This window comes from Poromitra crassiceps (assembly GCF_964638095.1).
Source record: "Poromitra crassiceps genome assembly, chromosome: 2".
Lineage (NCBI taxonomy): Eukaryota > Metazoa > Chordata > Actinopteri > Beryciformes > Melamphaidae > Poromitra > Poromitra crassiceps.
In genome coordinates this window covers 5,707,874-5,733,148 of record NC_139624.1, presented here as the reverse complement: position 1 = coordinate 5,733,148, position 25,275 = coordinate 5,707,874, and the positions used below count along the sequence as shown (strand labels likewise).

Here is a 25,275-nt window from a genome sequence, read left to right as displayed (position 1 = left end):
CATGTCGATCAATGCTCGTGCTTTGTCTGGTCTGGATTTTGATCTGGCCCACTCCATTTCTGGACCATTTAATACCTTCCGCCGCAGAAGTTCATCCAGCATGCTGTCTAGAACAGGTTCAGACACTCCATTGATAAACTCTGGTTGAGCTAAGCGGCTGCTCAGTCAGTGACTCAGTGACAGCGGCCTGTTTGTTTGGTTCAAGTGGGCGGAAGCATTGACTTTCTGCTCAGGTCACACAAGTTCAAGTTTAATTTCATTTCAAATTGTATTAAGATTATAGATTAACCCCTTGAGATATATTATCATCTCATTTTCGAGGGCGTACCAACCTATATCACAATCAGTATACAACAGAGCAGTGTCAAAATAAATCAAAAAAGATGGACATACAATCATCAATACAGATCGACACATAATAATCAAGATGACAACGTAAGGCAAAACAAAAGAAAACAAGACTTGGTGGAAATATGGCCAGGCCTTGACAAACATTGTTTCCAAACTGTCCATTCCTACTGCATAAAGTGATCCAGTGACGTGACGGATCTGTTTGTATGTCTGTATTCTGCAGACATACCCCCCCCCCCCCCCCCCCCCAAAAAAAAAAACGTAACGGCGTCTTAATAACCTTTTCTTTTTTCAGTGAAAGGAGTGTCAGTCACAATCCATATCAGTGTGGAGTGAGACAGAGAAAAAGTGTAGCAAACTACATAACTCTGATATTGTAAACTGATTCAGTAATGATGAAAAGTATGAGCTACATTAATTTAGTAGAACAGTTTAAATTTAAAACAGGCTTTTCCTGTCGAGAAAGCTGCAGCAGATCCAACAGTGGACTGGTGCCGCCACCTGTGGGCCAGAATACAGTGATACTATTGAATACATCGATGCACAAATTACCAGTCGCTTTCGTGACTGTAGCTTTCGGCCAGGAGAAGATGTCGTCAGGTGGCGTCCAACTTTCACCGGGTGTTTCAACCCTCAACCACAACACCCTCCAGTTGGCGGGTCAGCAGTGATGGCCAGTCACTACCCACCTTCTCCTGGCTTCCAGCTCACCTTCTCCTGGCTTCCAGCTCAACTCCTCCCGCCTGTTCCAAAGCCAGCAAGAGGCTCTTTCCGCTGCCTCCCCCAACCTGCGAGCAGCTGTCTTCCTCTCCCTTCCAGCTATCCCCAGAGCTGTGAGCATCTTCCACACAGACTGCGCTGGGAAACCCCTGCAGCCGACCTCAACTGGGAATAGCCAGGCTTACAACTATACTGAAATACTGAAATAATGTTTGTACTGTGTTGTACGTACTGTATTTATGTGATGTAATGTGATGTTTTACTGATGCCTGCAGGGAACCTGCAGCAGAAGCTTCATGCCCAGAACAAACTGGTTGTAGAGAGGGAGGGGTTGGAGCTCAGAGCTGAGGCCAGAGAGAAACACTGCCTTCCTACACACGTTTTTGGTCTTCTGAGAAGGATCTACGAAGGATGTAGCAACTGCTCTCTGTTTACTTTCTTAGATTTATTAGCTACCTCAATTCATTTCTCATATCCTCTTGGATGAACTGTTCTTACATTTAATTGGCATTAAGTTTTAAACATTAATAATAATTTCAGTGTTTGAAAACACACCTACACATGTAAAACAAACAATGTTTGAAAAGATTGTCCATAGCTTCAGGCCTCATATCAACAGGTCAGTAAATCACTTTCGGAGGGAAATTCCACTGACCTAACATGCTTTAAAGGCAAATCTTCTTAAATACTTAATGTTGATAGACAACTGTTTCTGTTACCACGTTTCAACATCCACCTCAGTGCAGTTCAGTTCTAATTTCTGCTTGAGGTCAAGTTCAGCTTTTTGGAAAGGCAAGGGTCCTGCTTAGAGAAGACAGTGATCATAATTAAACTGGCTTCTTCTCCTTTCTTTTGCACCATGTCGATCAATGCTCGTGCTTTGTCTGGTCTGGATTTTGATCTGGCCCACTCCATTTCTGGACCATTTAATACCTTCCGCCGCAGAAGTTCATCCAGCATGCTGTCTAGAACAGGTTCAGACACTCCATTGATAAACTCTGGTTGAGCTGAGTGTAGCCTCTCCCCTGCTGAGAGACTCTGAGCCCTTGGATCGTCGGGACTGCTGGGAGAAGGATCTGGAAGGTAAGTTGAAAAAAAAAGACTTCTATTCAACAATCAGCATTCACATTGCAACAGAAGCCTCTTTAGAGATGAGAAGAATTTGAGAAGGACCAAATTAAAATAATACTCTAGTATACCTCCATCCTCCGCACCCCCATGTAAAATTGCAGGACTTTTCTATTACTTTGCACAACTAAACTGGAGTGCTTCCAAAACCTGAAATGTCCTTCCTTCCTGGTTTGTCAATGCTTATTTTCTATGGGATGAACAGACTGCTTTCAACTTGAATTAATTCCTACATTCCTACAACTCGCCTGTACTCCTACAACTCGTACGCCTACAGTATATGCTGTCCAAAAATGGACAGCATCTACTGTTGATGAGCAACATCTGTTGCTCATCTGTTGTTTATTTTTGATCTCTTGAGACTAACATGAGCCTTCTCATTTTTGTATCAGACTGTGGTCAAAATGTTGTGTCTTATTTATTGCTCCTAAGGGTCGCTGATGAAAGGATGAAAAAGAGATGCACTAGTATACTTCTCTGAGACAAATTAAGTTGCAATGAGATAACGGAACTGACGCCTTAAGCTTCTGGCATACTCTTCGCGCCCAGCCAAGCGCATAGGGCGCGTGGCGATTATGACGTCATCGCACGGGCCCTGGCGGGGGGCGAGGCGTGAGCGCACCGCGGCGCGTCCATGGAGATTTTTCTATCAGCGCGTCGGGTTTTGGTGCCTGTGCCTGTGAGATCTCCGTGGTAGGCTATCAGTGGATATCTGCTGTGATTGAGTCCTCACCGTCGTAAAGTCGCCTTTGAAGCATGACGTTCGATTATAACAAACTAGTTGTGTGGCTTAGCCTTCCCAAATGTTGAGGGTCGTTTTTTAGAATTTAATACATAGAATTGGGAACGTTAGATTCAATTTCACTCAGAGTGCCTGGAGGAGCGAGCTGAGCACTGAGTATGTTCTGTTTTGGCCCGCGCAGAGTGCGTGCGCCCTCCTCGGAGCCCCGCCTCCAGCGCGTGCGCGAAGAATATGCCAGAAGCTTTACACGACCACTTATACCCAAACCCGACCAGCGTTAGTTTGGGGACCGAGTGACGTACTTCCTCCTTCTTTGCGGGCTATTCAAGAGGTTAATTGTCAGCTGTCGCAAGTCCCTTTTATTTGCAGATATCTGACAGTTTATGTGTAAAGTTTCATATTAAAATGTGCATGATAAAAGGTCCAAATACCTTATGAAAGTGCCTTTGATAAGAGAAAGTAGCAGTGAGCCGCTTGGGCGACGGTACCACAGAAGAAGAATATACCATGAAGAAGAAAGGCCCTGTAAAACTAGCCCAGGCTACTGCAAAACTACGCTAGCAGCATAGACGTTCAGAGAGGACTGGTCAGCTTTGGGGATTTCAGCTCACAGCTTTTTCACCAGCAATAAGGTCATTTCCCAGACTCTGGTAAGGAAACAGCTATAGTGAATGATTCAAACAAGATGTCTCCAGAAAGAGAAGAAGTTTGACTTGTGCTTTAAGCCATTAAACTGAGTGGAAACAGCACAAGATCATTTGTAGCAGCAGTTGAAACAGAATTTTGATAGAATATTGGCAAAAAAGTGGGTGGGTTTGGCGTCGGTGACGCTAATCATTTTAGCAATATTTGAGAAAGTAAAGAGAAGAATGTGAGATGAGTCTGAGACTTCCATGAGACAAATCTGAGAAGTATGATCCCTATAGGAGAGTATAGATCTTGTGGCGGTTCCACAAAGAACATTACAGAGACATTCACCTTAATGTCCATGCGCCCTTTAAGGAGTGAGGTTAGGGCCTCACGTGAGTTGAGGAGTAAGTTAGCCCTTGTTCACAGTCTCCTCGTTCCTGCGCACCCCACAATTGGGGTGCACAGGAACCCCCCCTGGTTAACATAAGCTTCCCTTGTCTCAGGTCCTGGGTAACAGGTGAGCTCACCTTGTCTCACATCCTGGCTAACATGAGCTCACCTTGTCTCATGTCCTGGGTAACAGATGAGCTCACCTTGTCTCACGTCCTGGGTAACAGATGAGCTCACCTTGTCTCACATCCTGGCTAACATGAGCTCACCTTGTCTCACATCCTGGCTAACCTGAGCTCACCTTGTCTCACGTCCTGGGTAACAGATGAGCTCACCTTGTCTCACGTCCTTGCTAACATGAGCTCACCTTGTCTCATGTCCTGGGTAACAGATGAGCTCACCTTGTCTCACGTCCTGGGTAACAGATGAGCTCACCTTGTCTCACGTCCTTGCTAACATGAGCTCACCTTGTCTCATGTCCTGGGTAACAGATGAGCTCACCTTGTCTCACGTCCTGGGTAACAGATGAGCTCACCTTGTCTCACATCCTGGGTAACAGATGAGCTCACCTTGTCTCACGTCCTGGGTAACAGATAAGCTCACCTTGTCTCATGTCCTGGGTAACAGATGAGCTCACCTTGTCTCACGTCCTGGGTAACAGATGAGCTCACCTTGTCTCACGTCCTGGGTAACAGATGAGCTCACCTTGTCTCACGTCCTGGGTAACAGATGAGCTCACCTTGTCTCACGTCCTGGGTAACAGATGAGCTCACCTTGTCTCACGTCCTGGGTAACAGATAAGCTCACCTTGTCTCATGTCCTGGGTAACAGATGAGCTCACCTTGTCTCACGTCCTGGGTAACAGATGAGCTCACCTTGTCTCACGTCCTGGGTAACAGATGAGCTCACCTTGTCTCACGTCCTGGGTAACAGATGAGCTCACCTTGTGTCACGTCCTGGGTAACAGATGAGCTCACCTTGTCTCACGTCCTGGGTAACAGATGAGCTCACCTTGTCTCACGTCCTGGGTAACATGAGCTCACCTTGTCTCACGTCCTGGCTAACATGTGCTCACCTTGTCTCATGTCCTGGGTAACAGATGAGCTCACCTTGTCTCACGTCCTGGGTAACAGATGAGCTCACCTTGTCTCACGTCCTGGCTAACATGAGCTCACCTTGTCTCACGTCCTCGGTAACAGATTAGCTCACCTTGTCTCACGTCCTCGGTAACAGATGAGCTCACCTTGTCTCACGTCCTCGGTAACAGATGAGCTCACCTTGTCTCACATCCTGGGTAACAGATGAGCTCACCTTGTCTCATGTCCTGGGTAACATGAGCTCACCTTGTCTCACATCCTGGGTAACAGATGAGCTCACCTTGTCTCATGTCCTGGGTAACATGAGCTCACCTTGTCTCACATCCTGGTTAACAGATGAGCTCACCTTGTCTCATGTCCTGGCTAACATGAGCTCACCTTGTCTCACATCCTGGGTAACAGATGAGCTCACCTTGTCTCATGTCCTGGCTAACATGAGCTCACCTTGTCTCATGTCCTGGCTAACATGAGCTCACCTTGTCTCACATCCTGGGTAACAGATGAGCTCATCTTGTCTCACGTTCTGGCTAACATGAGCTCACCTTGTCTCATGTCCTGGCTAACATGTGCTCACCTTGTCTCATGTCCTGGGTAACAGATGAGGGCCCTGCCGCTGCTCCGCTCTCGGTGGCTGATTCTGAAATTGAGGGCCATGTGTTTCATGATGTTAAAAGCTTTGCAAAGTAATGTTGTTGCTATGATGCCGATTAATTTACCATACTGATTAATTTATGTTATATGCTGAAAATCTGCTCCAAGGGAGCTAGATTCCTGTCTGCATACGTGTGTGTGTGTGTGTGTGTGTGTGTGTGTGTGTGTGTGTGTGTGTGTCAAACACACACACACATGCACAGAGCAGAGATGTCACAGCAGACTGTGAATGCAGCCAGACTGAAAAATGAGCTAGAGCATTAACCACCATCAACTTCTCCATTCTAACAGACTGAGTGAAGCTGTAGGAGGATTTAAGTCTTACCATGCAGATCAAGCTCATGATTCCAGACTGGTCTCCTCTCTTCATTTTGGACATCCAGAGTCACTTCCTTTGTGCTTGTATCCAGGTCAACCACAAATGTTGGGTGGTAATTTGGTCCATATTTTGGATAAAATGGTAAGACATACTGAAACCAGGAGAAGTGTTGTTGTTTTTGCTCCCAAAAATATGATATAATTGAATGTTCGTGTTTTACATGTAAAATAACTGAATCTGTAAACACACACACACACACACACACACACACACACACACACACACACACACACACACATGTTAAAGCATCATTAACCCATTGATACCTGATGCAGCATTTGCATGTATATCCCTCATTTGTGTGTGTATCCCTTTAAGACCACGCGGTTCGTCTTAAAGGGATATACACACAAATGCTGCATCAGGTATCAATGGGTTAACAGAGATATTTTGCAGGAAGTTGTATTTGACGTACCTCAGGCTTAGGCTGTACTTTATACTCCTTTGCAGGAGTTTGAGTTTTGCAGTGGAGACTGTATCTTTCATCCTTGGAGAGAAGACAATCGGACGGAGTCCGGATGTACTCAGCATTTTCTTGTTGACTTTTCACCTTAAATTATATCACAACAGTTGTATTTGAAAGATCGTTTCACTGTCGTGTTCATGATGACAATCTTCTCAACAGTTTGACATGTTTAGATACATATAACACCCTAGTGCATGTGTGTGTGTGAGAGAGAGAGAGAGAGAGAGAGAGAGAGAGAGAGAGAGAGAGAGGGGGGGGGAGATTTGTTTTTTGTGTGCATACTATCTGCTATGGGTGTTGTTAGTCCTGGCATTTGTTGCCCCAAATGTTTTATGAAGAGTATATTGTATTGATCAAAAATGCAAGATTTTGCTTCCTCTCTGTGTGCAAGTAGTAGCCTAACCTATACTGTAACAAAAGGAAGAGACATCACTCTCATCACAGTGTTCACATTTTGCATTGGGGCTCGACTTTAGGGACAGTTCTATAGATACAGTCGGTCTGTGTGAGAACACCCACAAAACGTTACTTCCGCTAGCGTTGTGTCAGTAGGGCGTGGGGGAAAACCAATAATATATCTTAATGACCTGACTCACCTGTGGAAGGTGCTGCAGCTCTACACTACAGGATCGGGGATTCAAGAGCAGGTACACATACTGTTCAGATGTGTGTTTACTGCGGGGGTTAATGTTGCATTCCTTTATCGCAAAATAACTGGGATGTGAAGGCTAAATGACGTCACATCCGTTTTGTTAGCGTTCCATTTGCAGAAAAGTTGAGCTGGGAAGTTCACTGTCCACTGGTCAGATCCAGTCGCTAGCCAAGCTAGCCATTGTTAGCAATAACAGTTGATAACAAGGCATTTTGCGCATACAAACACTGCAGCCTCATGTCCACACAGATAGAAGTTAGGCAGTGATGTGTGTACAGCTGTTCTATTTCATCCCTGCTGACCGCCAGAGGCGGTGCTTAAGCACTGAATATTCCCCTTCACGCATGCGCAGTTCGAGTATGTATACCAACAATGTCACCTGTGACCCCCTGGATGACCGGACAGAGGTTATATCTTCTGGTGTCATCAGGGATCATTTCCTTTTCAACTTCTCGCGCGCAGAGTGCTTTTGAAAGCATTACGAGATACTTCATATTAAACGTACATTCCGTTGCTAGTAGTTCCGCGGCCGTTGTTGGTCGGAGCAGCGAACGTTCGCCCTCCAGGAGCTGCGACGGAAATCTCTTCCTCGTATGAGAGGAGTTATTTTTTGTTCAGGTGGACGCTGCGGCGTTCTTTCGCCGGTAAGGCAGTGTTTTCCACTTCCCTCTCTGGACAAGGTGAGGTGACTTCATAATTGTTTGCAAAGCTGTATCTTCAACGATACCTACTGCTGCAGACTTGCCGGTGAGTGTTGCGTTGCGCAGCCTCCTCCCGGCATTACAAGTGTGGTTTGGTTAAAAAAAAAGAAAAAAAAAAAGAAAAAAAAGAAATAGCCTCTGCTGGTGTAGGCAGCGTACGCGCTCCCTCCCCCCAGTATATGGTCTCATTCTGTTCACTAACGTTATAGCGTCAGCGCTGTGAGTAGTGTTTTCATTTTGGATGAGTTTAGATGTTGTTTTGTTTGGTGACTAACCACTGCTAGTGACAGTAATATTATATATATATATATAATATATATATATATAATATATATATATATAATATATATATATATAATATATATATATATATAATATATATATATATTAATTAATTACATTGTGTGTATATATATATACTGTGTATGAGTAAGCCTCTGCTGCCTGCTGGTATAGGCAGCGTACGCGCTCCCTCCCCCCAGCATACAGCATCTACAGTAGGGACCAGTTGCGTCCGCACTCTGGGCTAACTGTGAAGGGTGTGCATTAGCCGGTGTGGTGGTGTTCCTAACTGGTGCCACCATGATGGATAATGCACATTATTGCACATCCTGTGAGGCTCCTCTGCAGCCAGAGGATGGCCATGATCTCTGCCCCGCGTGCCTTGGTCCGGTGCACCTGAGGGAGGCACTGTCGGACAATCCATGCATGAACTGCAGCTACATGCCTAGGGCAGTTAGGGCTGTCAGACTGGCAGAGCTGGAACACCCAATGGGCGAAGGTGACATCCCCCCATCGGGCCAAGTGTCTCCGCTCCAACGTAGGAGCTCTAAGCGTCTGGCTGAGGCCGCTGCGGTTGGACCCTCCAAGAAAAAGACGAAGTCTGACCGCAGTGGGCTGTCATCAAAGGTGGATCAGCTGTCCGCTGAGCTGGCCCAGATGAGGTCCATGCTCATGGCTCACCAGCCTGGTGTCCCTTCAGAGGAGGCTGAGGTGCCCACTCCTCCAATGCCGGCGCTTGCCCCAGAGGAGGATACACTCTCCCTGGCAGCTTCTGCGACTCACTTTCGTGATTATGGGAAAGACTCATTGGATTAGTCTGGGCACCTTCCACCCCGCTTTTTGTCATGGGGGCGTAAACCCCGGACCCAGAATTATCACCGGAAGGAAATGCGCCTAACAAAGTCTGTGTTGCCGTTAGCTTGACGCGGTGATGTTACCTAAACTAGAGTCTGATCAAAACAAAGCTAGCGTTACATAAAACTAAACGTTCATGCAATATGGCATCTCCGCCACCACCGCCTGACACACCGGTCAAAACGGTGAAAGAGGATTTGACGAGACGAAAGAGGTATAGTTATTTGTTATCTTGTTAACGTTATAATTGTCACAATCGGACTACAATGCATCGGTCATGGAGCATCTCAGTACTGATTACCTAAATGTGTTGATATCCATGTAACGTTAATGTTAGATAGTGTCGTGTCATTTCGTCATGTTTTATTATGGAGAGAAAACATTATTAACGAAGTGTCGTACCAGTGACGTTTATTACTCAAGTAACGTTAACCACTGTAATGTTATTGTGACGTCATTGTTCTTCTTTAGTTATTTCCACTGTCATTATACTTTATATGCATGATATTTATTTCCACTCCACCAGATCTGGTCTACATTTGGAAATATTAGAATTCTACGCTATTTATTTGGCAGCTTAAGCCTTACCTTACCAGCTAACGTTATTATAAACTTATAAAACAACTGATTAGCACTGACTATTTTATTGGCTAAGCTCCCCAGCACTATCTTGCGAATTCAATCTTCATTTTTACCATTTCCCACATTATGAACGCTTAATGCATCAATTTCAATCGGCCTATATATGATTTGAAAATTGGCTATATTCATCACGAGAACTGTTACTTCTGCTACTTTAATTGGATTGTGATACTAATATGCTTTTCTAAGCCACAGAAACTTCTGTAAGATATAGAATGATTGACTTATATCTTAAGAACAATGTCTTTTTAAGCGTGGTATAAAAACGTTTTGCTGATGTCAAACATCTGAATCCTCCACTGTTCTAATTATCTTATAAATGTAATACTGTCTAGGTGTCCACCCATTTTAGAAAAAAACACACGACGAAGGGAACTTTTCCAAACCAGAGTTGGCACTGGGGAAGATCCACCTCTGGAAGTTGAAGCAATGGTAGTTTAACTTCATATGAAATTCCAGAGTGTTTGATTAACATTATATCATATTAGTTTAAGCAATGCTTGATTATGATGTAATGATGGTCTAATATGGTCTAATTGTTTGCTCTAATATGTTTATGTTCTCTCAGGGTGCAGTTGGGGGCCTTTCATCAAAGAGCATTATTGCCCCTGCAGCGGCCTCCTCTCTTGATGTGAGGCAGCGAGACACAAGAGAAGCTACCACTTCACAGACTTACCCACAGTCTGTCCAGGTTAGTTTTCTTCCCCTGTACACTATGTAAAATGTTATGCAATGTCACGGTATGTATCATGCTTTGTAATGTTATTATACTTGTGTATATTTTATTTCCAGATGGAGACAGGTTCTGCTGACATATTGTCAACTGCCCCTCCTTCACCTGATGTCTTGCGAATTAAACAGAGAAAAGCTCTTCGGAGAAAGACTGCCCCTGCTCCTGCCCCTGCAGCAGCCTCCTCTCCTGATGTGAGGCAGCGAGACACGAGAGAAGCTATCCCTTCACTGGCTTTGCCAGAGTCTGTCCAGGTTAGTTTTTTTAACATTTACATAGTCCGCACATCTAGTAGGAGAGTTTTGTAGGGAACTGAACCGAAAAATACCACGAAATTGTATAAGCTTTAAGCAATAAAAACAAACATAGGTTTCTGTTGCTGTTATATTCCTCTGTTTGTTTGTTCTTGTTTTTACATCGTTTCAGAAACTTGAGGACAGACCGATGTCTACAGGGCCAAGAGGTTCATCCATTCCAGTGCTGTGGTCTCCTACAACGGTTAAGGTTTGTCTCGATCAAAGTGGTGTGGCACATGAATTCAACGCCGCCACGTGACACCATCTTTCTACACTTCTCATGAAGTAAACTGTGTTTTGGTGAAAATCTGATGTTATGGGCATGGTAAGAAACTTTTTTTTTCCAAACATACAAGGCATTACATTTGTGCCAGCAAAGATACGCATTGAATTAGCACCATATTCGATTCAAGGAGCTATATTAGCATGATTTAGTTTTGGACATGTAGCGGACGCATACAGGTAAACTAGATAGAAATCAACCAAAAAATACATTTCATAAACTAATGATTTATTATTGTGATTATTATTGTTGTTGTTGTTGTAGTTGTTGTTGTTGTTATTATTATTAAAACGACCACAATCAATCTTCTCGAGCTGAAGATTAGTCTGGGGGGGGGGGGGGGGGGGGTGGTTTGTGTGTATGTTTTATTTTAATCATTGTTATTTATCATTGCAGTTGGCAAGAGAGTTTATTTAGGTTTGGTCTAATATGTTTATGTTCTATCAGGGTAAAGTTGGGGGCCTTTCATCAAAGAGCGCTAATGCCCCTGCTCCTGATGTGAGGCAGCGAGACATGAGAAAAGCTACCACTTCACTGACTTCACCACAGTATGTCCAGGTTCGTTTTTTGTTTTTGCTTTTTCAGTTTGCCAATCTAGTAAGTGAGTTTTGTAGGGAACTGAAACCAAAAATTTGAAATTGTATTGGGTTGAAAAGCAAGCCAAACAAACATAGGCTTCTGTTACTGTTATATTCCTCTGTTTGTTTGTTGTTGTTTTTACATCATTTCAGAAACTTGTGGACAAACCGATGTCTACAGGGCCGAGAGGTTCATCCATTCCAGTGCTGTGGTCTCCTACAACGGTTAAGGTTTGTCTCGATCAAAGTGGTGTGGCACATGAATTCAACGCCGCCACGTGACACCATCTTTCTACACTTCTCATGAAGTAAACTGTGTTTTGGTGAAACTCTGATGTTCTGGGCATGGTAAGAAACTTTTTTTTTCCAAACATACAAGGCATTACATTTGTGCCAGCAAAGATACGCATTGAATTAGCACCATATTCGATTCAATTCAAGGAGCTATACTAGCACAATTTATATTTGTCCATGGTGCGGGAGCATACAGGTAAACTAGATAGATCTAAATTGAAAATAAATTCCAGAAACAAAATCTACCACAAGATGAATATCAGTCTAGGTGTGTGTGTGTCTATGTTTATTTGATTTGATTTTATCATGGCAGTTTGCAAGAGAGTTTATTTAGGTTTGGTCTAATATGTTTATGTTCTATCAGGGTAAAGTTGGGGGCCTTTCATCAAAGAGCGCTAATGCCCCTGCTCCTGCAGCGGTCTCCCCTCCTGATGTGAGGCAGCGAGACATGAGAGAAGCTACCATTTCACTGACTTCACCACAGTCTGTCCAGGTTCGTTTTTTGTTTTTGCTTTTACAGTTTGCCAATCTAGTAAGTGAGTTTTGTAGGGAACTGAAACTTAAAGAGCCTTTTCAATGTTGTGTGGTTAGTTTCACACCCCTATCTTGAGTACATGATTCAAAGTTCTAAATGACAGAAGTTGGAAGACAATGGCAAAATGATTTTCAGTTAGGTCAGTGTGACACAGAAAGAATTTCTGAATCCACCACAATTCACTCCCCATATTTGAAGACTGGAGCATTAACCAGGAACAGAGTCCCCCTGCACATGTGTTTCGGTTGGCATCCACATAATGTATCTTTGCAATAAAGTATCATCAAGAATTTTAAGTCATTATCTTTTACCATTATTATCCTTGTTTTAACTTGCCGTCACCACATTTTGTAATTACTTGTAGATTTGTAACCATCTTTATATTTCAGTTAGAATTAAAAGTGCAAATGTCGGTTGTCTCTTTTTTTGGGAGGGGGGGTTGCATAATCCAAAACATCCAGAGCAAAAGCACAGGATTTTTTTGAAATTCTAGAGCCAGAATTCACATAAGTTTTCTAACTTTATATTTGATACGCTAAAGAGATAATTATCACAAACCAATCCCACAGGTCAGTCAAGTTCTACATTAGTCCTTAACCATGAGCACAAGAACTTAGCCATTTGTCAAACATGTTTTACCAATTTCACTTGGGAGTTATTACAGATTTATTGCTCATTTTACAGTGGGGGGAAAGTATAGAAAACCGTCTTGATTTTGTGCTCTTAAGTAATGCTACTGTGGATATACTGTATCATGTTGTAGTGGCATCACGGGCAGTATGTACTGCGTCAACTAGCCCTGAAGTGAGTTTAACATTATGAAATTCACCAGACATTCCCGTAGAGCTTGAATTCCAAAAAACAACTGACAGTGCCAAAATGAAGAAATGACAGCAATACAGAAATATTCAACAATGGTTTTTATTGAGACTAATTGACATATAAGAAAAATAATTCACATTGTGAAATCAGTGCACGCCTACACGTTAACAAAGACTAAGCTAAACAACCAATTTCCATTTTAGAAAAAAAAAAAATAGAGAAAAATATATATACACAAATTCGAAGGCCCTTGGCTATATAATAGTTTCGAATAGTGTTCTTTAATCTTAGATTCACATTACAGGACCTGTAAGAATCCTGGAATCGGTAATCAGAACCAGTGTACTACTACACATTAAATAACAAGGGAAAGAAAGAAAGGAAGAAAATAACTTAAATTTACAGTCTTGCAAGTTGCAAAATGTGAATTTCGGGCTTTCAATGACCCATGTCTATGTAACACTTCCAGGGCCTTCACTATTTTTTCATCATTTCACAAACTTTCCAGCAACATTGAGGACCTCATACAACATCCAATCTTTTGATTTAGCTGCATTCATTCAATCGTCATGCAATGCAATGTCACCTAAAGCAGCTAATGCTGAATCCATGCTGTCCTCACATTCTACCACGTTTATGGGCCCACCTTCCTGCTCTATGTCATGAAAGACCTCATTTATAACATTCAAGATGCACTGTGCCTGTTCCAAGGTGCTCACTTGAGTAGTGCTAAAAATATCATTCATTGTGAACAAAGTACAGCTGTTATTCACCACTTCTGTAATGAACTCCTCGTGACTGGAGTCTGGATTCGATGTGGCACTGTACACAGACACACTGCTGGAACCGGGCTCTCCTGTCATTCCCTCTTCAATGTCCTGCAAGCGTATTTGCAATTCAAGTTTTTGGGCCTCACTGACATTTCTTTGTCTGCACACTGGGTCTTCTCCTACATGTTTCTCGATCTCACTAGGTTTGCCATTACATGCATCACCACACTCACAACGTTGAGCACAGACATCACAACATCTATGCCCAGGATGAATCGGCTTTCCCTGCTCATCATTGAAGATTTTAAGTAATTTTGCATGCCGGCAAGTTGTGCTGTTGGACACATACTGTTGCATCTGGTCAGACACTCCTTTTAATTGTCCACCATGATACAACAGGATGGAGTGGGAGTCCGCACCATCTCTTCCAGCTCTCCCTATGGCTTGCATGTAGTCCTCTATTTCATTTGGGACTCCATAGTGGATCACTGTGTGAACATTCTTGAAGTCTACTCCCATACCAAGTGCTGATGTGGCAATAACCACTCTAAGAGTGGAGGCAGGATCTTTCAGGGAGTTACCAATGTTCTTTTTGACGTCCTCAGGGGTTGCTGAATGGTACATGTCCACCAACCTGTTTCCAGATTTGTCATTAGCACCTAATGGATGGCAAAAGTTAATTCCCAGGTATGGTTTGAAAATATCTGCATACAGGTGTGAACAGTCAGCGATGGTTTTGCAGTAGATGACCATTTTTTCAGTGCTTGGTCCTTTTAGTTTGAGTTCCTCACACAACCATGCAAATGTATTCTTTGCTTTTGACGAGACCTTCTTTGATGCAAGCCTGATGTTTGACCGATCAGGACACACTGCAATCTCAACACAGCCCTGGATTCCAATAATCTTCATTAGCTCCTGCCTGGTCTTCTTTGATGCTGTGGCTGTTGTGGCAAACACTGGCACAGATTTGGGGAGCAGTGAACGAAGCTCACCAACAAGTCCACACCATTTCCGAAATGGTGATCTGCCTCCTTTTCCTTGGCCCCTGTTTGACAAAGGAAAAACAATGTCAAACATAAAAACACAACTAGTTGTCACATACCAAAATGCTGTTAGGTTTTCACACACTACTGAAGAATTGGATCATTAAATTATTTATTATCACACTTATGGAATATAGCATGTGAAACTGGTTATTATCTCGGGGCAAATGCCATGCATTATGGTAGTCACAATAGACAATGGAAGGAATTTGTTACAATTACACTAATTAGCTTACTGTCCAGAAGTTAAGATTCTTTTTCATTGTTTGCTTAAAATAACCCAGATCTCGAGATTGTATGATCAGACAGCAAGCTAACCCGCAAGTATAAAGTGGTGGAACTTTTAGATTTTATTTACATTATTATACTATCCCTGGGGGGGGGGGGGGGGGTCTGTATACTTTTTGGTTTGCGGAGAGAATAATTGTTATAATCATACTATTACTATGACAGTTAACATTAATGGGGTTAGGCTACTCACCACTGAATAACAGTGTGCACTTCATCCACTGCTATTCCAAGTAAACGATGTTGGAATATGGGTGTTTGTAGCACATTTCTCCAGTAGTCACTGCCGAGGAAGGTTTCTGGAGAGCCAAAGACAATGGAGTACTCGCCATGTGAAATCTTATGATCAATGTCCATGTCTTTCCCAGCACAGGCAGCAGATATGCCTTTGGATTTCAATTGTTGTACTTGATCCTCCATTATCGATAACAGCGGACAGACAACTATAACTATTCCATCAACTGGCCATTTGTTTGAAAAGTTCTTCCCAAGCAGTCGACACACCGTCGGCCAGGTTTGGAATACTAAGCTTTTCCCAAAACCAGTTGGTAGACATGCGAGAACGTCTCTTCCCTCGATTAATTGTCTGATGCAAAGCTTCTGTATTGGCTTAAAAGATGTGAGATTGTGAATCCGCAATGTTTCTAAAAGAACTTCTTCAAAAACTTCGTTCGGTACGTCCATCTTTTGTTTTGTTGTTTGCCGTTCTGATACTTGGGTCAAATTGTCAAGTTAACGTGAAAGTTGACGAGCTAGATCCGGTCTAGGGCGGGCTCTAGGCCGGACCCAGTATGATGACAAAATCAATTGTGGGCGGGAGCCAGGCTCTTTCTCGCCGAGAAGAGCCTGGTGACGCGAGGTTACATTGGATGGGGTCTCCCGGGCCTCAGGGCCGGGCTCCCATTCCTCCGCTCACAGTTCGCTGGCTGAGACGGAGGACCGCCCCATGCGTACGGTCATGCGCAGGGCGCTAGATCACCTACGCATGGATATACCGCAGCAGGCGGAATCGGCTCCCGCAAGCGCCTTCTTCAGGCGCAGGCCAGCCTCCACTGCCTTTGAGGTCCCTCACTCAGTGGACTACATGAGGGAGTTGCAGGCCTGTTGGAGGGACACTGGAGCTTGCTCCCATCTCTCTGCTGATGGTCGAACCCTGGCAGCCATGCACGACACGGCAAGAGTTGGCCTGGATCACATGCCAGCTATGGAGCCTGCCATCGCATCCCTCATTGTTTCCCCCGATGAGGCTCTGCGAAGGGATACTAGGTGCCCCCGACCCCAGTGTCGGATGACTGACGACCTTCTCACAAGGGCTTATGGTGCGGGAGCTCGGGCCGGTCGTATAGGCAACTCCCTGTCACACCTCATGCTCGCCCTCTCTGCTTCACTACAGGAGGGCAATGTGAATGCTGACTCCGTGGCCTTCTGTGATGCGTCACTGGAGGCGTTCGGCCTTATGTCCAGGGAAATTGGACGGATGATGTCCGTCCTGGTCCAAACTCGTCGCCAAGTCTGGCTTTCACAGTCTAATTTGACTGAGGCGTCGAAGAGGACTCTCCGTAGCCTCCCAGTGGAGCCAGGAGAGATGTTCGGGTCAGCGGCACAGGAAGCGCTGGAACGAACCATCCAGGCTGGGCAGACCAGGCAGCAGCTGGCAGGTCTTCGCCGTATCCCTCCGCCCACCAGGCCCAGGGGCCCCTCGGCTGCTCCCCGAGCCCGCTTTCCACCACCAGCGCACATCAGTAGCCGTCGTGAACCTCAGCAGTACACGCAGAGGCTGGGCCGTGACTTTCGGCCCTCCAATCGGCCTCGGGCCCCGGATCCTGTCCGTCCCCCCTTCAGGGCCCCTAGGGGCCGGGGGGGCGGACATTGAAGCCGCGGGGCCGGCTGTCGGATATTTTTTCCATCAGCAGCTCAGGTACTGGGCTGCTCATGCTTCAGACCCGTGGGTGGTTGCCACCTTAACCCACGGGTACAAGCTTCAATTCCGACGCCGGCCCCCAACATCCAGCCGGGTCAAAATTACCATCATAAACGACCCGGTGAAAGCCATAGCCTTAGACCAGGAGTTGGCGGCCCTCCTGGCCAAGGGCGCCATCGAGGCTGTAGACCCTCTGTCGCACCCCAGGGGGTTCTACTCGACATACTTCCTCGTGCCGAAAAAGACTGGCGGGTTTCGTCCAGTCTTGGACCTGAGGGGACTCAACAAGTTCATGAAGGTCATGCCCTTCCATATGTTGACCACGGCAGACGTTCTGCGAACTGTAGCCCGTGGAGAGTGGTTCACATCCATAGACCTGAAAGACACTTATTTTCATGTCCCCATTGCCCATCAACACCGGCAGTTTCTGCGCTTTGCCTATCGAGGCCACCACTGGCAGTTCAGGGTGCTGCCATTCGGGCTCTCTCTCTCCCCACGGGTGTTCACGAGATGTGTGGCAGCGGCGCTTGCACCTCTGCAGTCTCAGGGCATGAAGGTCCTTCCGTACCTAGACGACTGGCTGGTCTGCGCACCATCCCGAGCTCAAGTGGCCCAAGATACAGGGTGCCTCCTGTCCCACGTGTCCCACCTAGGACTCAAGGTAAATATGGAAAAGAGTTGTCTAGAACCATCTCAGACCACAACCTTCATTGGGTTAGCATTAAACACTGTTACTATGACAGCCTGTCCGTCCCCACACCGTGTGGACGACATCCTACGCCTTCTTCCCTTGTTCCAAAGGGGAAGACTGTTGCCCTATGTCACGTTTCTTCGGCTCTTGGGCAAACTGACATCCATCGCAGCTGTTGTTCCGCTGGGCTTGCTGTCGCTGCGCCCCCTGCAGAGGTGGCTGAACGGCTTCCGCTTGGACGCCAAGCGGCACAGACACAGAAAGGTCAGAGTGGCACAGCAGTGTCTCCTCGCCCTAGCCCCGTGGAGGGACGGGGCCTATATGGCAAGGGGGGTCCCTATGGGCTCCATCCCGTCCCGCAGGGAGACTGTCACCACAGATGCCTGCCCCGCAGGATGGGGTGCAGTGTGGCAGAGCAGGACGGCTCGCGGGCAGTGGTCTGGGGAAGACCGCGCCAGACACATCAATGTGCTGGAGCTGCGAGCAGTGCACCTAGCTCTCAAGAACTTCCTGCCATACCTGAGAGGCAGGCACGTCCTCATTCGGTCAGACAACACCTCGACCGTCTATCATATAAACCATCAGGGTGGAACCAAGTCTGCACGGCTGCTGCAAGTGTCAAGGGACCTCCTGACATGGGCGGCCCCCCGCCTGATCAGCCTACGGGCAATATATCTACCGGGAGAGCAGAACCACTTGGCAGACTTCCTCTCCCATCAAAAGCCTCCATCAGGGGAGTGGTGCCTCAACCCAGAGGTGGTGCACACAGTCTGGAGCCGCTTCGGCAGAGCAGAGGTGGACCTCTTCGCCTCAGAGGTGTCGACTCACTGCCCTCTATGGTTCTCCTTAGCGGAGACAACCAGCCCTCTGGGCCAGGATGCACTGGCTCATCCTTGGCCAGAGGGTCTTCTATATGCCTTCCCACCGCTTCCTCTGATTCGGCTAGTACTTCAGAGAGTTCTTCAGGAGGGGCACAGGATTCTGTTGGTGGCCCCCTTCTGGCCAGGGAGGACATGGTTCCCTTTGCTGCACAGACTCTGTCGCAGCGCTCCATGGCGCCTCCCCGACAGGAGAGATCTCCTGTCCCAACTGGAAGGTCAGATCTGGCATCCCAATCCCCAACGCCTCCAGCTGTGCGTTTGGCTGCTGGAGGGCCCGAACCACTACTCAGCAGCTGTGTAGACCCTGTCAGGCATACTATAATGAATGCAAGGGCGCCATCCACTCGTCTGCAGTACGACAACAGATGGAAGCTGTTTTACAACTGGTGTATGGGTCGGAGCGAGGACCCAGTACATTGTTCTGTGCCTACTGTCCTTGAGTTCCTGCAGTCCCTCCTGGACAAAGGCCGGTCTCCTGCTACTCTGAAGGTGTACGTAGCGGCAATATCGTGTCGACATGCCAGAGTCGACAATGGCACAGTGGGGAGCCACAGTCTGGTGTCCCTCTTCCTGAAGGGGGCTCAGAGGTTGCATCCTCCAAGAGCCCCGAGAATCCCAGCATGGGATCTTCCCCTGGTGCTGGATGCTCTATGCAGGCCTCCCTTTGAGCCCTTGGCACAGGCGGAGCTAAAGTGGGTGTCATGCAAGACTGCATTCCTCCTGGCCATTACCTCAGCAAAGCGGGTCAGTGAGCTGCACGCCCTGTCTGTCAGTGTCTCATGTCTGAGGTGGAACTCAGATGGCTCGGGGGTCACTCTGTGGCCAAACACAGCATTCCTCCCTAAGGTGCTGTCGCACTCACACCTCAACCAGCCAATACGGCTTGCACGATTTGACCCCCCACCAGGAGAGAGGGGGGACAAGCGGGAACTGCTGTGCCCAGTGCGGGCCCTAAGAGCCTATATTACAGCTACCATGTGCATTCGACAGTCAGAACAGCTCTTCCTCTGTTATGGTGGCCCTAACAAAGGTTGCGCTCTCTCCAAACAGCGTCTGTCCCACTGGATTGTGGACGCTATCAGCTATGCCTATGGGGCGAGTAACCGCCTCCTGCCATCCGGCGTGAGGGGCCATTCTACCAGGAGTGTCTCCACATCATGGGCTGCCCTGAGAGGGGTATCCCTGGGGGACATATGTGCTGCTGCCTCATGGGCGTCACCAGACACTTTCTCCAGGTTCTACCGGGTGAATGTTGCCACTCCCCATCCACTGGCCGTGGTCCTGGTTGCCAGAATCCTCTGATTCTACTCATTGAGGTGGGTACTCAGGATTCCTCGTGACTTTGCTGGTATAAGTCATTCAGTGCTTAAGCACCGCCTCTGGCGGTCAGCAGGGATGAAATAGAACGAAAGTTACGTATGTAACTACGGTTCTATGAATCCCGAATGACCGCCAGAGCGCTCTGTCACTCAGAATCCTCGTGTGCTCGCGAGAAGTTTCTGTAGGAAATGATCCCTGATGACACCGGAAGATATAACCTCTGTCCGGTCATCCAGGGGGTCACAGGTGACATTGTTGGTATACATACTCGAACTGCGCATGCGTGAAGGGGAATATTCAGTGCTTAAGCACCGCCTCTGGCGGTCATTCGGGATTCATAGAACCGTAGTTACATACGTAACTTTCGATTTAATGAGACACAAACAAGACAGAAGTGCTAATAAAAAACATTTACTACGATTATAACTACTGTTGTCGCAGCCATCTTGGATTTTTGAGGTCGGGGCTGCTGAGGCTCCTACGAGTTTGGAATGGAAAATATCAGCTCTGGTGACGTCACCATCCCAGCTCATGACCTTTGAACCGTAAGATTACCAGTCCCAGTTATAAAGGAATGCACGATTAATCCCCAATCCTGTCTGCCTGGGCTGGGCTAGCAGCTGAATGCTAACTCTGCTGCCTGCAAAGAACAGGAAGACTTCCCCCACGCTGACCCATTGAACACGCATCTATGACAAGACGCTGCCTGAATGTATTGAAGTGAATGGGGCAGGCATGGAAAGTCCCACTATAACCCATTATATCTGTGTTGATTCACCTTCTATCTATATTTTATTGATTGATATATATAAATATGGCAATGTGGGTTAGAGAGCTGCAAGCCCGAGGGTACCGTCGCGGGCCCCTCGGGCCTGGCCAATACGGGCCGGGGCCGGGCTTTTTTTCTTCTTTTTTTAATGAATAGGTCCGGGCCGGGCCGGGTCGGGCCGTTTCAATAATTAAATTAAATAACGTTGTATTACTCGCTTAATTTTACACAGCAGAGCACAGTCAGACAAAGAGGAGGAGTGCACAGACACTCCCCCAGCCACACAATCACACAGACCCTCACGTGACGTTAGTCTGCCATTCATACTCATGTCATGACATGTAGCTTTCCGCTCAGTCAGCGACAGACAGCGTGCTGTCTCTTAGTGTGTAAAAAACAACAAAACAAGCTGTGTGTGCCGTGTCCGTCCGTGTACAGAGGACAGCTCCCAAACAGAGAGAGAGAGAGTCAAATAGAGAGACAGGCAGAGAGAGGCTGCAGGAGCAGGACGCCGCGCTGCAGCACACACACTGAGGAACAGAGAGAGAGGGAGAGATTATATGGTAATATTGGGATTCGGGCCTCGCAGCGGGCTCGGGCCAATTGGGCAGGCATAGGAATCGAGCACCCGTATAGCGTGAGAGATGCCTACTTGATTGAAAAATGCTTCCACCAGATTGCAAAATTTGAACAATGCAACGTGAGTGAGGTATTCCTACAATAATAATAAATACCAGCACAAAAACAATAGGGTTTCAGCCCCGAATGTGACAGGGAGCGTTACCTCCTGAACAGGAATGTTGTCTGGCAGCAGAAACACATTGAGTTTTGGCTTTCTGTATGGTGGTCGGAGGAGGAACAGCAGAACTTGGCCCTGGATAGTCTTGGTGGAAGTTAGAAATGCCAGAATGTAATTCCACACGAGGCCAAAGCCAGAGAGGTGGGGGACATTCACACCCACATGAGTTTCTGTGATCTCCAGTGGCCGGAGGAAGCTCATTCCCTCATCAGTGATGTGGACAACAGACAGGCTTTCACTTTCAGGAAGTGGTACTGTGAATACACATCAACATTTAGTTTCACTTGTGTCAACTCCATTAAAATGGCATTACATTTAATTGAATTCTTTGTAGAAAATGTTCAGCAGTAATCAATATATAATCATGACTGAATAATGTGCCTACCAGGGGTGGTTTCACAGTGTGGGAGGTGGAGCTGACGGACAGAGTTCTGAGCACACGTGATGTTGAACAGCGGGCCTGCAGGTGTCTTGCCAGCTGATTGGAGGAGGCCCTCATCCCACTGGATGGTCCTGTACAGCACCTCCCCCTCCTCAGCCATAGTAAAGACCAGACCAGTCAAAGTACACTGGAACACACCTGAACCAGGGCACTTGAACCTGTAGGACACACAATACAGCATGTATCTGTATATAGTCTGTAGCACACACAATGTTGGGTGATAGCAGCACTCCACTAGCATCATCCAATGTAAGAAGGCAGACCTTTTAGAAATGAAAAGTTGTGAGCAGTTTTCATTAGATGGCCTGTGAATAATAGGCTATAGTAGAGTACCACAGGAATTAGTCCGGAATACCTGGATCTTAGCACTTGCGGCCCCTTCGTCTGAAAGTCAATAGACAAAAGTCCCTCTCTTTTTTATCGAGGCCTATGCGAACCAGCCACGGGAAAAAATCTAAATGGTGGTGAATGGCGAGAGACACTCATGTTTTGATCCCGCATGAATTGTGCCATGAGGAACACATGTAATGTTTGTCAATTTAAGTACCCCGCCAATAATGTTTTGCCTGTCGTTCCTAAGTTGGTCTAACAGCTGAATATTGATATTCATACTTATTTTTTATATTCATAATTATTTATTTGTTTATTTTGTATTGATTCTTATCCATTGGTAACTTCATCCCTCATACCTCATATCAACATTTCATGCTTACTCAGAATTTTAACCCCTCAAATGCCAGTTTACTGTACTTACTGTACAATAAAATTTACAGTAGAAAACACAAAATGTGATTCCCCCCCCCTTCCCATGAATGCCACCTGGATCTTCCCCGGTGGGATTATCATAGCCTTGGATTTGTCACATTTTTGGTGGAGGAATTATTTTCTTCCATCTTTCATCTTTTGAGAATTGCACATTTGTTCGGACTCTTGCGGCCCTCTACGTACAGCAGCTGGATATTGATATTCATACTAGTTTTTTATATTCACAATTTTTTCTTTTTTTATTGATTCTTATCCATTGGTAACCCTCATACCAACATTTCATGCTTACCCAGAATTGTAACCTGTCAAATGCCAGTCTACTGTATTTAATGTACAGTCGAGTTACACTGTATAAGGAGGTGTGGCTCTTACCTGTCAGGTGTCATACCGACACCCAGCCGTACCTCCGTCACTGGAAGCTTTATGACGTCGACGGTGGGTCTGACTACGTGAGACTAACTTCTGGGGCACTACCCGGATGCTGGTCATGACCGAGTTTTGACATCCGGGTCAACACTCACACGTGTTGTCGGCCGAGATGAGGAAGGACACGCAGGGAACCACCCATGACGCTCATGACAGCCGGCCGGCCGAGAGCCTCTCTGCGCGGGCATCGGATTTGCTGTGCTCCGGTGCAGAGAACAAGCATATGGAAGGCCCCTATAAGAAGGCCCGATCGGCATGGCTGTGAGGAGATATATTCACTTTTCAACGCTGATTTCAACCATGCCAGCCGCAAGTCTCTACGATGAACGGTTGCTGAGATACGATGTACAATCAAAAGAGGTAAATTTGAACGAGAAAAAAAGACCAAAGTGCCAATTTTCGACTCACAGCTAATTTTCACAAAAAACACAAAAAAGCTTAATTCCTGCATCAATTTCAGTCTAAATGCTTCAAATGAGTAGTTTGCACTGGAAAATCCAGGTTCCCCCCTTATGTGACATGTTGCCATGGCGATCACTGTACTGTATTTCATGTCAAACTGCATGGAATTGATTGCTGTGCCAACACTGAGCAAATACGGGAGGAAGGGGGGGGGGGCAAACACAATAAAAACTACAAATTTAATGTCTTGACTCGGCTGAGATGTGTAAGATCAGAGAAATATTTTTTGCGGGGGAAAGTACCTGGGAGTCGGAATTTGTTTTTTGTTTTTGTGTAAAATTAACATTGAAACCAATGGGAAAACTATGCAATGGAATTTGGAAGCCTTGTAACTCCACCAAATTTTCAACCAACTCCAATTTCAAGGTATTTGGTCCAGGATGAGAGCAGAAAGAATTAAAATGCATGAAGTTTGTGAAAATGTCCTGGAGGTCTCAAAAAGGAGGTTATAGTGAAAGTCATCACCGGCTACTGTACCTAAGGAGGACCGATGTTAGTAAGTCTCACTATGGGTGCCAGGATGGTTTTGTTCTAGTGGTGGGAGGGTGAATTTCCAAAATAAAATAAAAAAATACCTGGCCTTAATTTCAGACAATTCGTGCCGAAATTGTCCAAACGGCCGATACGTGAATGTAAGAAATATCCATCAGCTGGACCAGGGGGGTACAAGGTTTAGATAACTTTGAAGGCCAACAAAGTCACAGTTTGTGGTAAAACTGTTGCATTATACAGTAAGTTATAAATTGGAAAGACTACACACATAAGTGCGTAAGTGGCGTGTCTCCCACCAGGCCATGTGGACTTCATGGCACTATTCTAATAGGATTAAACTAGAACAACCGCACCGCATATTTATGCCTCCGCCATTAGTTCATACTTGAGTCCAAATCGCCATTTAAGGCAAATTCGAAGAAATTCCATCAAGACAGAGATATCGCGTTAACAAGCTTGAAAATGGCATTCAAGAGGTCACAGTGACCTTGACCTTTGATAACCAAAATGGAATCAGTTCATCCTTGCGTCCAAGTCGATGTTCGAGCCAAATCAGAAGAAATTCCATCAAGCCGTCCTTGAGATATCGCGTTAACAAACCGCGTTAACAAACCGCCATTCCCAGTTAACAAACTGTTCGTGAGGTCACAGTGACCTTGAACTTTGACCACCAAAGTGTAATCAGTTCATCCTTGAGGCCAAGTTCATGTTTGAGGCAAATGTTATGAAATTCCATCAAGGCATTTCTGAGATATGGGGCTCTATTCTTCCCCTGGCCTTAGGCACTAAACTGGCCTTAAACGCAAAAAAACATGCTTTACGCCTGCCTACCGCTGACTCGGGAAGATAGCGTCATGTTTTTACGCCCCGAAATGCGCTTTACGCTGAAGAGTGCCAGACTAGGCCAGAAACGTTTCGGCCTTAAATACCAGCCTAAAGCGATCTTCCAACTGGCGTTAATTTTGCGGTTAATGCTTTTGAA

The 25,275-nt window shown here is 46.0% G+C and overlaps 4 protein-coding genes and 1 long non-coding RNA gene across 5 annotated transcripts in view; 1 reads left to right on the top strand and 4 right to left on the bottom strand.

Moving 5' to 3' along the window:
- Positions 1-25,275, bottom strand: part of LOC310798121 (NLR family CARD domain-containing protein 3-like) — a gene marked incomplete at both ends in the record, with an annotated part of 221,013 nt that overhangs the window by 136,048 nt on the left and 59,690 nt on the right. The window lies entirely within an intron of this gene.
- LOC310790978 (uncharacterized protein) lies at positions 1,585-23,299 on the bottom strand (the record flags this gene model as incomplete). The annotated part of the gene is made up of 7 exons (XM_083652700.1): positions 1,585-2,147; positions 5,633-5,695; positions 6,035-6,179; positions 6,504-6,638; positions 21,692-21,960; positions 22,092-22,306; positions 23,286-23,299. 7 exons carry the CDS (start codon positions 23,297-23,299, stop codon positions 1,825-1,827), a joined length of 1,164 nt encoding a protein of 387 aa, XP_083508826.1. The 3' UTR covers positions 1,585-1,824.
- On the top strand, positions 9,140-10,377 carry LOC310789604. The gene is made up of 3 exons (XR_014553347.1): positions 9,140-9,258; positions 10,022-10,118; positions 10,255-10,377. It is a non-coding gene; the product is annotated as an uncharacterized lncRNA (long non-coding RNA).
- LOC310790986 (ATP-dependent DNA helicase RecQ-like) lies at positions 12,253-16,094 on the bottom strand (the record flags this gene model as incomplete). The annotated part of the gene is made up of 3 exons (XM_083652710.1): positions 15,519-16,094; positions 14,260-15,039; positions 12,253-12,295 (listed from the first exon to the last, which is right to left on the bottom strand). Exons 1-3 carry the CDS (start codon positions 16,007-16,009, stop codon positions 12,253-12,255), a joined length of 1,314 nt encoding a protein of 437 aa, XP_083508836.1. The 5' UTR covers positions 16,010-16,094.
- LOC310790970 (ribonuclease inhibitor-like) overlaps positions 20,284-25,275 on the bottom strand; it is a gene marked incomplete at both ends in the record, with an annotated part of 59,560 nt that continues 54,568 nt past the window's right edge. The window contains 2 exons of the mRNA XM_083652688.1: positions 20,284-20,333; positions 22,092-22,306. Coding sequence (XP_083508814.1) covers positions 20,284-20,333; positions 22,092-22,306 — 265 coding nt within the window. The remainder of the gene's footprint in view (positions 20,334-22,091; positions 22,307-25,275) is intronic.